Source organism: Ictalurus punctatus, chromosome 9 (genome assembly GCF_001660625.3).
Source record: "Ictalurus punctatus breed USDA103 chromosome 9, Coco_2.0, whole genome shotgun sequence".
Classification (NCBI taxonomy): Eukaryota; Metazoa; Chordata; class Actinopteri; order Siluriformes; family Ictaluridae; genus Ictalurus; species Ictalurus punctatus.
This window is the reverse complement of record NC_030424.2, coordinates 9705892-9719307: the sequence shown is the minus strand read 5'-3', so window position 1 is coordinate 9719307 and position 13416 is coordinate 9705892. Positions and strand designations below refer to the sequence as shown.

The following is a 13416-nucleotide window of genomic DNA, read 5'->3' as shown; positions in this document are numbered from 1 at the left end:
TTTTCAGCCAACAGTGAAACTTTCAATAAATATAGGTTTAGGAAGGAAGGGTAGTGTGGCTATCACTAGACTAAGCTTGGGGGCACTGTGCATTGAATTACCGGCTGGCAATGGTTGGAAAGCATCCAGATGGCAGGTGCATACATCTAGAAGCAGAAACTGTGTGCCATGTATTAATGGACTGTGGCTTTCATTGTAAAGAAAGAACTCTCTTTTGGAAGCTGGAGTTTCAAATTATTCCTTAAAATCAAGTGGTCATCAACTTTTTGGACTTTATATAAGGATATAATCAATTAAATATAATCGTGTACTTATTATGGTTTTTCAAATATTACCTTTCATGTAGTGTGTATATATAGCTTTTTGCAAATGTAAAAACGTCTGAAAAGTTTCAAATATCAAAGCGCAGGACAGACTGGGTTATTGTCCCCGAAAAGAAGGAAGCGATTTTGAACTGCTGAAACGAGTCATTAGTGACTCCAGACTTTACTTCGTGCACTAACCTACGTAGGTTTGTAACAAAAAGCCCCACCTCTGGTCTTCATGGGCTGCTCGCTGACAGACGGATGATAGTGGGCATTTCCTTTTGACACACGCTGACAGCTGTAGACCAATCACAACAGCCTGGGACATCTGACCAATCAGAGCAGAGTATGCTCTCTGAAAGGAGGAGTTTAGAATGAATCATTTAGAACGGATCATTGAACGAGTCGTTTGTGACACTGGAGGGAAAAGTAATGCTGCATTATGAGCACATTAAAGTGTTTTTTGACCTTGGATGCATGTAAATCTATTGTATGAGACCTTTTAAAACAAAATTAGGCAGGTTTCAAAACTGTAACAGGTGCGCTTTATGCGGAGGTCTTCGAATGAACTGAAGAGGGCAGCAATACGCCCTGACGCTTCTAGCAGCAGCAGCAGCAGAAGAAGACTGCTCGTAACCCGGAAGTGTTTAGTCTGATATATTTTCAAAATAGATTCATATATATTAACGGTTCAGTTGCGCTATTTAATTTTAAAAAATGGCTTCTACAAAAGAATTATTACAGATGGACCTGTACGCTTTACTCGGAGTTGAAGGAACAGCGACAGAGAAAGAGGTGCAGTAAAAAAAAAAAAAAAAAAAGTCTGAAATGATAATTAAGACTCGTGTTAGTGAGTTAACTAGCAGTGTCCTGAGCGGCTGGTGTTTCTGATGGAGCTGATGTGTGAAATGACTGTAACACTGTGAAAGAGAGTTAATAAATCAACACCTCACAGAAACTAGAGCAGATGCTGTGTTGGGTGTGGAGCTCAGGGCTGTTACACACTCTGTCACTGTGGCTGAAAGATTCTTCAACTTTCATGCATTTACTTATATGTTTATGTCTTCAAACATGACACAATGTAAGTAGATGATGACCAATGATGGACATAATTTTAGCTTAAACCCCCCCCCCCCCCCCCCCCAATAACCTGAAAGCAAGGCTCCTGATTTGTTTCTACTTTTTAAAATAGTGCATAGTTATTACTTTTATACTATGAGCTGCAAATGAATAGTAATTATAGCCAGTTACAGCGCACTCTCAGAAATAAAGGTACCAAAGTACATTTCCTTGATCTGTGTACTATAGGTACAAAAGATGTAGTATTGTCAAAGGCACATGTTCCGTACCTTTAGCATATACACCGATCAATAATAATGTTATGGCGAAGGCTTACCCGTGTGGTCCGATCCCACAGAGGAGCTACTGTAGCACAGATTGCAGAAAAAGTTCATGCTGGTTGGATAGAAAGGAGTCAGAACACACAGTGTTTTGCATCATAGCTTGCTGTGTATAGGGTTGAGTAGAAGCAGACCTGTCAGAGTGCCCATGCTGACCCCTGTCCACCACTGAAAGCACCTACAATGGGTACGTGAGTATCAGAACTGGATCATGGACAATGGAAGAAGGTGGCCTGGTTTGATGAATCACGTTGTTTTCTTTTACATCATGTGGATGGCCGGGTGCATGTGTGTCGCTTACCTGGGGAAGAGATGGCACCAGGATGCACTATGGGAAGAAGACAAACCGGCAGAGGCAGTGTGATGCTCTGGGCAACGTTCTGCTGGGAAACCTTGGGTCCTGGCATTCATGTGGATGTTATTTTGACATGTACAACATATCTAAAGATTGTAGCAGACCAAGTACACTCCTTCATGGCACTGGTATTCCTTAAGGGCAGTGGCCTCTTTCAGCAGGTTCAAGGTGAACCTGCTGAAAGAGTTCAAAGGTGTTCACTTGACAAAGAGTTCAAGGTGTTGACTTGACCTCCAAATTCCCCAGATCTCAATCTGATCGAGCATCTGAGAGATGTGCTGGACAAACAAGTCTGATCTATGGAAGCTTCACCTCGCAGCTTACACGACTTAAAGGATCTACTGCTAATGTCTTGGTGCCAGATACCACAGCACACCTTCAGAGGTCTTGTGGAGTCCATGAGCTGTTTTGGTGGCACAAAGGGGACCTAAACAATACTAGACAGGTGGTTTTAATGCTATGGTTGATCGGTGTATCTTTGACCTAGTATTTCTTTACAAATAGGTTATGATTTATTTGTTGGGACAGTACTCTTTGGTGTCTGAGAGTGCAGTGGCTCTTAAAGTTTTGGCAGCTAGGGACTCCTTTATGTTTGATATAAACAAACAAAGAAACAAACCCTAAGGCCAAACCAGAGGATAAATAAATTTGTGTGACCCAGCTATTCACAAATAAGGCACATTTTCTTTTTTTATTTATTTAGATGATATTAGATCAGAGCTTCTGCTTTCATTTCCTGATATTTACATCTAAATATGTTAAACAACTTACTGTAGAACATGGCACCTGTGGTTTGAGCCCACCTATTTTTCCCACCTAACTGATCAAAAATATCGGAACACGTAACTGACAGGTGTTTCTTTTTGACACAAAGTGTATCACCAGTGTTGGGTTGTGTGCATATTCATTGGATCTCACACAACCCAACACTGTTAGTACATTTTGTATCAAGAAGAAACACCGGTCAGTTATGTGTTCCAATATTTTTGATCATTTGGGTGGGTTCAAACGACAGGTGCCATGTTCTAAGATGTTTAACATATCTATCTAGATGTAAATATCAGGAAGCAAAAGCTGAACCTCTGATCTAACTCGCATTCATCTTTCGATCTTATCGCTGATTAGTTCAATATTCAGTTCTGTTTGCTAAACTTACATATTTCCATTAGGCCATTTAACCATTTTAAAACTTTTTCCGCAGATGTTTGACAGCTGGTATCAGATCACGAACTAAACTGATTAGACTTATGTCCATTTCACTGTGGCAGGTAACCATCCAACTGTTTCAGTGAAGTGTGATATTCACTGTTTGAGGAAATCACGTCACTAGTGAGGTTTTACTGGTTTATCTTTAGGCAGCCTGACTGCTTTTCAGACTGTGTTTGTTAAATTGGCTCCTTCCCATCATAATCTTTGCAGAAAGGTAGGCAGGACCTAAAACCTTTCCACATTTCACACCATTTAAAGTGTCAAAGTATATTATTAACTTAATTGTGTCATCCGTCAGTTCTTATCCTGCGAATACCGTTTTAAAAAAAAAAAAAGTATTTATTTATTTATATATTTTTCACAGACATGATGTATGTATTTAGCAGTCTCTCCAGGATTTTTCGATCGCAGAAATGAACACACAATCAAGCACACTCTGCAACATTCGGAGGAGCTTGCAATTTTTCAGAATTACCGCAGATGTTTCTCAGATTTGGGCCAAGACGTGTCATGTGACATCATCACAATGCGCATTTAGCCAAAAGCCTTCTACGATTCACGTGCGTCGAACATGAGTACAGCTAAAAGGTCTCATTAACCAACAAACATCACCGGGAAAGACCGTGCAAAACAATTTTGTGCAATCACGGTTTCGTTAACTCAAGGAGTTATCTGTGTAAAAAAAAACAAAAACATAAAAACTCCCAGTTGCATCTCAAATTTTGAAAGTATCCACAGCAAAAATCAAGGATTTTTGGCCACAACAAAAAACTCGGCGAAATCCTGTATGGACTGATTTAGGTTATTGGGCCTACACATAAATAGCAATTAGACCTGTCCATGTCTCAGGTTATTAGTTTATATGAAGAAGACATGCTTACTAATAAAGGAGATGGTTCTGAAATACCTGTATGGCTGTATTACCTGTATGTAAGCTTTTAATTCAATGTAGAGCCTTGTTAAAAATCTTAAATAGAGATGTACCAATCACACGTTTCACTTTTTCAAGAACAGTACCTGATACTGATCCAATTAGTAACTGAAGTAGCCAAGAGCTTGGTGGATGAAACATTAGAGGTGGGATGTAGGTGGGCTCTAAGAGTGTTCAATGTTCAAAGCAAGAACTGTGTCGACAGTCAAGATCAGCCGTGTTCCCTGCCTAAAATACACAGGCGGTCAGATCGGTGCTTGTTTAGTGCTATGTCGACAGGTGGCGCTCTTGTACCAGTATAACTCTTACTATGGAAAGTCCACATTTGCACTGCTCTCAAATGTTTCTTGGCTACAGTACCCTTTTCAATGACCTTTTAAGCCAAGAAGCACTTTACTTTACTATAAATATATCTGCCGCTATAAAAAGAGCATTATTTGTAGTAAGTAACCATATATTGTAGATCATAATATGCGTCGATACATTTTCTGTACCGCTTATCTTACACAGGGCTGTGGGGAAACGTGGAGTCTGTCTTAGTGATCGTGGGGCACAAGGCAGGGGACACCCTGGACGGGGTGCCTACCGATCACAGGGCACAATCAGGGAGGGACTGGGGGAGGAAACCGGAGTACCCAGAGGAAAATGAGAACATGCACATACCAGACGTAGGTGGGCTTCGAACCCCTAACCCCGGAGATGCGAGGCAAGTGTGCTAACCACTAATGCCCCCCAGATCACACTCTGTAGATATATAGTAGATAGTGAGACAGTTTGATGTAAATCCCATTTCATGTATTTCCATTTTGAAAACCGTGTAAGTGGTCCTGTATTGCTGCTTTGTCCATTTTGCTTTGTCACACCACACAACTTTAATGATTAGTTTCAACCCTATGGGAACAAAATACAGCTGGTTTCTGCTGCTCAGAAGTTCGTCACTAATCACTTGTTAAATCCATTTGTAGTCATATTGTCATATAGAAGGGACAGTTTTCATTTTCTGTTAGATCCTCTTTGTAGTAGCTCCATTTGAGAAACGCCGATGTAGCCCATCCAATGCCAAGATCACCTGTGCTGTATCATCATTTATACCATATACGATTCTGATTGGCTGGAAGGTGAGCGCTCAAACAGTTGAATGCACGGGTAGTTCCAGTCAGTTTAATCACCATTCTAAATGAATGCGCTGCCTATAAACAACTGTAACCATAGTAACATACAGTTACAGTAGCATACAGTAGTTAAACTAGCAGCTTCGTTATTAGTAGAGAAGCGGCACAGACGCAGGTAATTCACACAAACCCACAATCTCTCTCTCTCTCTCTAAAAACTATTTATCCTAATTCATTCAAATAAATATAATCTTATTGCACTACGTTATCTCTTTCTGTGATTTAGAGCGGGCAGAATTCTAGATCTAACGACCCGATATATAAAATAACTATAGAAAATGAACCATTGTTATTTTTATCTGTTCAGTCGAATTTTGTACTGCAAACATCAATAACAGCTTTAACGTGTCAATGCTGGCATTTGACAATGGGATAAGTGGGATAATCCAGGGCTAGGTGTGCATTACACATTTTTAATGTCAGGTGGTTGTTTGCCTCCACGTTGTCTATTAAAATAATGTAATACACCCTTACATAGCTTGATATGGTAATGATAGACCGTTTGTTTTTTCAGAGTGCCCTATCCGACTCTGCTCATTTGTTATGTAATGGTCTGTACAATGGATAAAAATAACGATGCATGCAAACAATACACAAAATTCAAATTTGCTACAGTGATGTCTCTATATGATGAATTTTCAATACATCAAAAATTAGCCTTGCTTGAACATATGCCTTGGGTTTCTATTTTCAGTTGATTAAAACATTCTATATTATAAAAGTGCAATAATTTAAGACTTAATTATGACAGTATTTGATTCATTCAGACTCTTATCAGCATATAACAAAAGAAAAACTGGGCATTAGAATGGAATTTACTTGATGCACTTTTTGATCCCAGACGGGAAATTTGGGAAAAATATAGTCGAACACCAGATGGTCACCTGAGCTCAGGTTGGCTCGAACCCACAACCGTAGGTCTGTAAGGCCGTAACTCTTCCACTGTATCCACTTGTTTCTGTTAAGGAGCTCCCTGATGTATATTGTATGTATGCCCAATAATGCATTTTGACATGAGGGGGAAAAATTTTGATGTGATCTCGCAAAAGTAACTTTTGCTATTTTGAGATCACAAGAAAACAACAAAAAAAGAAATAACACACGACCTTTCTGGACTTCTGGACCTTTACCCTATTATGATTTATCATGAATGGAGTGGTCTCTTCCAGGATGTCTGTGTCCGTATCCAGAGGACACAAGGGCTCACTGAATGGTTTGATTTGTATGAAAATGATGTAAATCCTATATTATGACCACAGTCACCAGATCTCAACCCAATTGAGCACCTATGGACATTTTCTTACAACGCTTTCTACCACCATCACCAAAACGCTAATATCTTGTGGCATCTATGCCAAGGTGTAGTGAAGCTCCTCTTGTGGTGTGCAGTAGCCCAACACCTTGCTAAGACATAGGCCTGTCATGATAATTACGTTATGGACTTATCGTACGATGTGTGTGTGTGTGTGTGTGTGTATATATATATATATATATATATATATATATATATATATATATATATATAATATATATATAATATATATATATATATATATAAAATATATATATATATATATATATATATATATATATATTATATATATATATATATATATATATATATATATATATATATATATATATATAAAATATATATAATATATATATTTTGTAGGGAGTTAGCTCGGGGGAAGGGCAGAGCACAGACCCACAAGAGACAGGTTGCAGTTATTAAGGGTGTTTTTATTTCAGCTTAGTGCGAGTGTGTGTGAATGCGTGGGGGGTGTGGCTGTCGCGTGACCTTCTTGAGGGCGTGTCGGGGTTCCCGAGGCGAGGGCGTGGGTCTCCCGTGCCGTCATCCACCGGTGCGTGCGTTTTCACCGCCCGGTGGCCTCGTCCGCGCTCACACCTTCGGGGAGAAGAGGGGAGAGAGAGAGAGAGAGAGAGAGATTAGTAGTCGGCGTGAGTCAATATTACCTGTGTGCTCCGCGCTGGCGCGTCTGTAGGCTGTTGAAGAGCACGCACGGATTCTGTTCGTTCGCCGTCGGTCTTCCTCTCCCCGTATGGCCGGAAACGCGCCCTTTTATCCTCCTCCTCTGTCGCCTGATGGTGGACTTTTCCCGCCTGACTCCCCAGTCGCTGGCCGGCGTAGTGTCAGCGGTCCCGCCCCGCCGTGCCGGTCCTTCCGGCCGCTGGTGTGTTTGGCACGAGGCTGTCCGCTTCGTGCCGTTGCGGCAGTTGGGGAAGGAGCGCCTTTCTTCTCCTGCGTGCCGGCTGTCGGTCCGTCGCGACAGTACCCCCCCCTCAGCTCCGAGCCTACTGCCGCTCGGTGGTGGGCCCAGAGTGCGTCTCGTTGAGAGAGCCCATCTGCGTTGCCATGCTGGGCCCCCGCCCGGTGCTTAACCTGGAACGAGAAATCTTTCAAGGCGAGAAACCAGCGTGTTACCCGGGCGTTTGTGTCCTTGGCTTTGGCCATCCACTGCAGGGGGGCGTGGTCAGTTACGAGGACGAAGTGCCGGCCAGCCAGGTAGTACCGCAGCTCCTCGATGGCCCACTTTATCGCCAGGGCCTCTCGCTCGACGGCTGCGTATTTCTTCTCTGCAGGGGATAACTTCCGGCTGATGTAGAGGACCGGATGTTCTTCCCCGTCAAAGATTTGCGAGAGGACGGCGCCAAGCCCGGTCTCGGACGCATCAGTGTGCACGGTGAATGGGAGGTCGAAGTCCGCCAACCCCAAGAAGGCCCGTACCTGTTTCTTTGAAGTGGGACGAGGGTAGTCCTTTACGGCCTCGATTTTCTTCGCCTGTGGTTTCAGCATCCCCCGGCCGATGCGGTACCCCAGGTACTGGGCCTCAGTCAGCCCTAGGTGGCACTTCTTGGGGTTGGCCGTCAGGCTGGCCTCCCGGAGCGCCTTCAGGACCTCCCTAAGATGGAACAGGTGGTCGATCCATGTGGAGGAGTGGATGACTACGTCGTCCAGGTAGGCAGCGGCAAATGTGCGGCGGGGCCCGGTGGCCGTGCTGAAGGCCGTCTTGGGTCTGGCCTCCGGCGCCAGCGCAACTTGCCAGTAGCCCTTGGTCAGGTCCAAGGTGGAAATGAACCGGGCCCTCCCCAGCCTTTCGACGAGGTCGTCCACTCTGGGGAGGGGGTAGCTTTCGAACTCGGACACCTGGTTCAGTCTCCGGAAGTCGTTGCACAGCCTCATGCTCCCGTCCGGCTTTGGCACGACGACGATGGGGCTGGACCAGGGGCTGCTGGACTCCTCTATGACGTGGTCCCGTAGCACCCGACTGATTTCCTCCTCAATGGCTTTGCGTCGGGCCTCTGGGACACGGTAGGGCCGTTGTCTCACCACTACGCCGGGGGGAGTTTTGATCTCGTGCTGGACCAGCTGGGTCATCCCCGGGGAGGCCGAGAACACATCCGAGAACTGGTCGATCAGCTCAGTGAGCTCCTGTCTCTGGGTGGGGGTGAGGTCCTCCCCTAACCCTACCAAGGTACGCTTGCCATGGTCCGAGTCCCGGGTTGCGTACGCCGACACTACTGGGGCCGGTTCTATCCACTTCTTCAGGAGGTTCACGTGGTAGAGCTTCTCCTCTGCACGCTTACCGGGCTGTTGCAGGCGGTAGTTGACCGGGCCCCGGCGCTCGAGGACTGTATATGGGCCTTGCCACCGGGCCAGGAACTTGCAGGCGCTGCTGGGCACTAACAGGAGGACCCGGTTCCCCCGGCTGGAATTCTCGGGGCTGTGCTGGGCGGTTGTACACTTTTCTTTGCTCCTCCTGCGCAGCGTGCATGTGCTCCCGGACTATGGGAGCTACCCAGTCGATCCTCGCTTGCATCTCCTGCACGTATTCGACGACCGAGCGGAAGGGGGACGGTTGCTCCTCCCAAGCTTCGCGTGCCACGTCCAACAGTCCCCGCGGGCGCTGGCCGAACAGGAGCTCAAAGGGGGTGAAGCCTGTGGACGCCTGGGGGCACTCTCGGACGGCGAAAAGCACGTAGGGGAGGAGGAGGTCCCAGTTCCTCCCCTCCTCGTCCACCACCCGGCGCAGCATCCGTTTGAGAGTCTGGTTAAACCTCTCGACTAGCCCGTCGGTTTGTGGGTGGTAGACCGACGTCTTGAGGTGCTTCACCTGCAACAATCGACACAAGTCGGCCATTAAATTAGATACAAAAGGCGTACCTTGGTCGGTCAACACGTCCTTTGGAATCCCCACCCGACTGAACAGGAGTACCAGCTCCCTGGCGATGTTCTGGGAGGTGGCCTTGCGCAGTGGCACAGCCTCGGGGTACCGAGTGGCGTAGTCCACAATGACCAGGATGTACTCGTGGCCCCGGGCAGACTTGGGTAGGGGGCCCACGAGGTCCATGCCCACACGCTCGAAGGGGATGCTGATGATGGGTAGAGGGATAAGGGGAGCCGGGGGGGGCGGCCGTGGGGCCGTGTGCTGGCACTGCGGGCATTGCTGGCAGAAGGCCCGGACATCCGCGTCCATCCCGGGCCACACAAAGCGATCCCTCAGCTTCTCCAGGGTGTTTCGTGGCCCCAGGTGGCCGCCAAGTGGATGTGTATGGACCAGATGCATGACGGTGGGTGTCCTGGGTTTGGGGACCACCAGTAGGTCCACCTGCTCCCCGCGGCGGCAGGTCCGTTGGTAGAGGAGCCCGTTCCGGACGAGGAAGTACGAAGCGGGGAGTCTCAGGTCGGGGCTCTGGTCGACCCCCTCTATCAGTCGCACCTGGGCCCAGCAGTGCTTCAGACGGTCGTCCTCCTTCTGCTCCCGTCCGAACTTCCCCTCCCGATTCACCTGGGAAAAGACAGACCACAGAGGGTTAGTGGGTTGGGGGGGTCTTACCTTCCGTGGAGGTCTCTCCGCCGTCCTGGGTCAGGTAGGCCTGCCGGGCCCGGCTCCGCTTCGTGCGTCGCCGTGGCTGCTGTAGGTGGAGGGCGCAGGCCGCCAGCCATGGCTTCGAAAACGGCCGGGCAGGTTTCCTCTCCGTCTCCGTAGGCATGGGCTCGTCCGGGGGGGTTCCAGGAACGGGCGACCTCTGGCGAGCCCTCCAGGCGCGAGGACGGGACTGGCGGTCGGGTCGGAGGCCAGGGGCACCGCGGGGTCGACCGTGGGGCGGCTGCTCAGCTTGGCCGAGCTCCAGGGTGGCCATGGTTCGTTCGAGGGCCGTCAGGAGCTCCTGGGGCGTGGTCGGGGCTTGTGCCCCCACTGCAAGGCGCTCTGTCCGGGGTAGCGCCCTCAGAAAGCGGTCGACCACCACTTTCTCTGTCACCTCCGCGGCGGTATGCTGATCCGGCCGGAGCCATCTCTTGGTGATCCGGAGGAGGGTGTTCAGCTGGCCGCGTGGTCGGGCCCCCGGTCGGTAAGTCCAGCGATGGAAGTCTGTCACCGCCTGGTAGGGGGTTCACTCACACCATGCCAGGACCCCCTCCTTCATGGTGGCGTAGTCGGCAGCCTCCTCTGGCTCGAGGGCGTAGTAGGCCTTCCGCGCCTCTCCCGTGAGCAGGGGGCCGAGGGCGCGAGGCCAGTCGTCGCGATCCCATCCTTCCCGGCGGGCAGTACCCTCGAAGGTCTCAAAGTACGCCTCAAGATCTTCTTCGGGGCCGAGGGGGGAAGCAGGTGGCGGATCTTGCGGCCCGGGTTGGGGAGGGGCACGGCGGCTGCGGGGGTCTCCATCCTCAGGTCAGTCAGCGCCTGGGTGGCGAGCTGAAGGCTCTCGGCGAGCTGCTGGGTCACTGCTTGCTTCAGTGCTTCAGTGCTTCAGTGTGGGATCCATGGTTGTCTTCACCTTTTTCCTCTCTCTTTTTTTTTTCTCTCTCAGGGCCCCCCCCCTTTTTTTGTTTTGAGACAGGTTGCAGTTATTAAGGGTGTTTTTATTTCAACAACAAGAGACAAGAGACAGGTTGCAGTTATTAAGGGTGTTTTTATTTCAGCTTAGTGCGAGTGTGTGTGAATGCATGGGGGGTGTGGCTGTCGCGTGACCTTCTTGAGGGCGTGTCGGGGTTCCCGAGGCGAGGGCGTGGGTCTCCCGTGCCGTCATCCACCGGTGCGTGCGTTTTCACCACCCGGTGGCCTCGTCCGCGCTCACACCTTCGGGGAGAAGAGGGGGGAGAGAGAGAGAGAGAGAGAAAGAGAGAGAGAGAGAGAGAGAGAGAGAGAGAGAGAGAGAGAGAGAGAGAGAGAAAGAGAAAGAGAAAGAGAGAGAGAGAGAAAGAGAGAGAGATTAGTAGTCGGCGTGAGTCAATAGTACCGGTGTGCTCCGCGCTGGCGCGTCTGTAGGCTGCTGAAGAGCACGCACGGATTCTGTTCGTTCGCCGTCGGTCTTCCTCTCCCCGTATGGCCGGAAGCGCGCCCTTTTATCCTCCTCCTCTGTCGCCTGATTGGTGGACTTTTCCTGCCTGACTCCCCAATCGCCGGCCGGCGTAGTGTCAGCGGTCCCGCCCCGCCGTGCCGGTCCTTCCGGCCGCTGGTGTGTTTGGCACGAGGCTGTCCGCTTCGTGCCGGTGTGGCAGTTGGGGAAGGAGCGCCTTTCTTCTCCTGCGTGCCGGCTGTCGGTCCGTCGCGACAATATATATATAAAACATGAACAATGAGTAACTAAAGCATAAAGAATTCACAGTATTGTGTTACAGCAGTCTAATCATTATGATATTATTTCAGGAGATTTCTCATGTTTTTGTTGATACATGTTTAAGTTAATATATATAAAATGTGTGTATATTTCGTTTAATTTTCGAGATTTCTCATCAATCAAAATGCCACTGAGTAATATTCACTAAAATTGTAAAATTGTCTGGAATTATGTAATAAACATGACTGGATGAAATATTGACTAAATTTAAAGTATATTTTTGTCAGAAGACAAAATATGTGTGTGTGTGTGTGTGTATATATATATATATATATATATATATATATATTATATATATATATAAAGTACGAATATTATTAAGAATTAAAAGTTTATTGCTCTTTGAAAAGGTGTACTTTGTATTATTATGCTATTATATTATCTGTACATCAGTGGCATGAAATGGTCTTAAAATGACAATAATATCCATCCATCCATTCATTTTCTGTACCACTTATCCTACACTGGGAACCTGGAGCCTATACCAGGGAGCATGGGGCAAAATGAGTGCCAATCCATTGCAGGGCACAATCGTGCACACATTCACACACCCATTCATACACTACGGACATTTTGGAAATGGCAATCAGCCTACCATGCATGTCTTTGGACTCGGGGGGTACTTGGGTACCTGGAGGAAACCCCCAAAGCACAGTGAGAACATGCAAACTCCTCGCGCACACACACAGGGCCGAGGTAGGAATCGAACCCTCAACCCTTAAGGTGTGAGGCAAACATCCAACAAAAGTAGTTATTGTGACAGGCCTACTAAGACACTTCATGTTGATATTTTGATCTAGGTTTTTCCTTTACGTTCACCCATTTGTACAATATAACAAATATAACTAGTTCATCTCTCTCGTTTTTTCATTTTGTCAAACGAAAAAGCATTATATTTCGTACAAAACACTGAGTAAATGTTAAACAAACATGTTTTAACAATTAAGCCTATGCATTATAACCAACAACATATTTATTTCAGAAATTTAGTTTTGAGGCTACCTTAAATGTATTTGCTAAACAATTCCCTGTGAGTTAGAAAGTTATAGAATGCTAATGTATTAAAATAAGTGGGTTGCAACCAGCACTTGTCAGAGCTGTGTTGTTCTGGAAAATTCATCCAAACCATCTGACCAATCAGAATCAACAACAGTGCCATGGTATAAGCGCACTTGGTCTGTATTGCACAGGAGGTTTTTTGTGATTGTTGCAGCCAAAATGCTTGATTTCGCTGCGGCTTTTTTCAAAATTTGCGATGCAATTTGCAGTGTATTTTTTGTGCGTTTTTTGCGGAAAACTACTTAAATTAGTGAAATTGCTGTCTTTAACAGTGAAGTTTGTTGGTATTGAGACCTTTTAACTGTACTCATGTTTGATGAATATGAATTAAAGAGGACTT

General features: G+C 47.0%; 1 protein-coding gene across 1 annotated transcript in view; it reads left to right on the top strand.

The window, feature by feature from the left end:
• Positions 1–900: 900 nt before the first annotated feature.
• dnajc17 (DnaJ (Hsp40) homolog, subfamily C, member 17) overlaps positions 901–13416 on the top strand; it is a 58420-nt gene continuing 45904 nt past the window's right edge. The window contains exon 1 of the mRNA XM_053682872.1: positions 901–1100. Within this exon, the coding sequence (XP_053538847.1) occupies positions 1023–1100 (78 nt within the window). The 5' untranslated portion in view covers positions 901–1022. The remainder of the gene's footprint in view (positions 1101–13416) is intronic.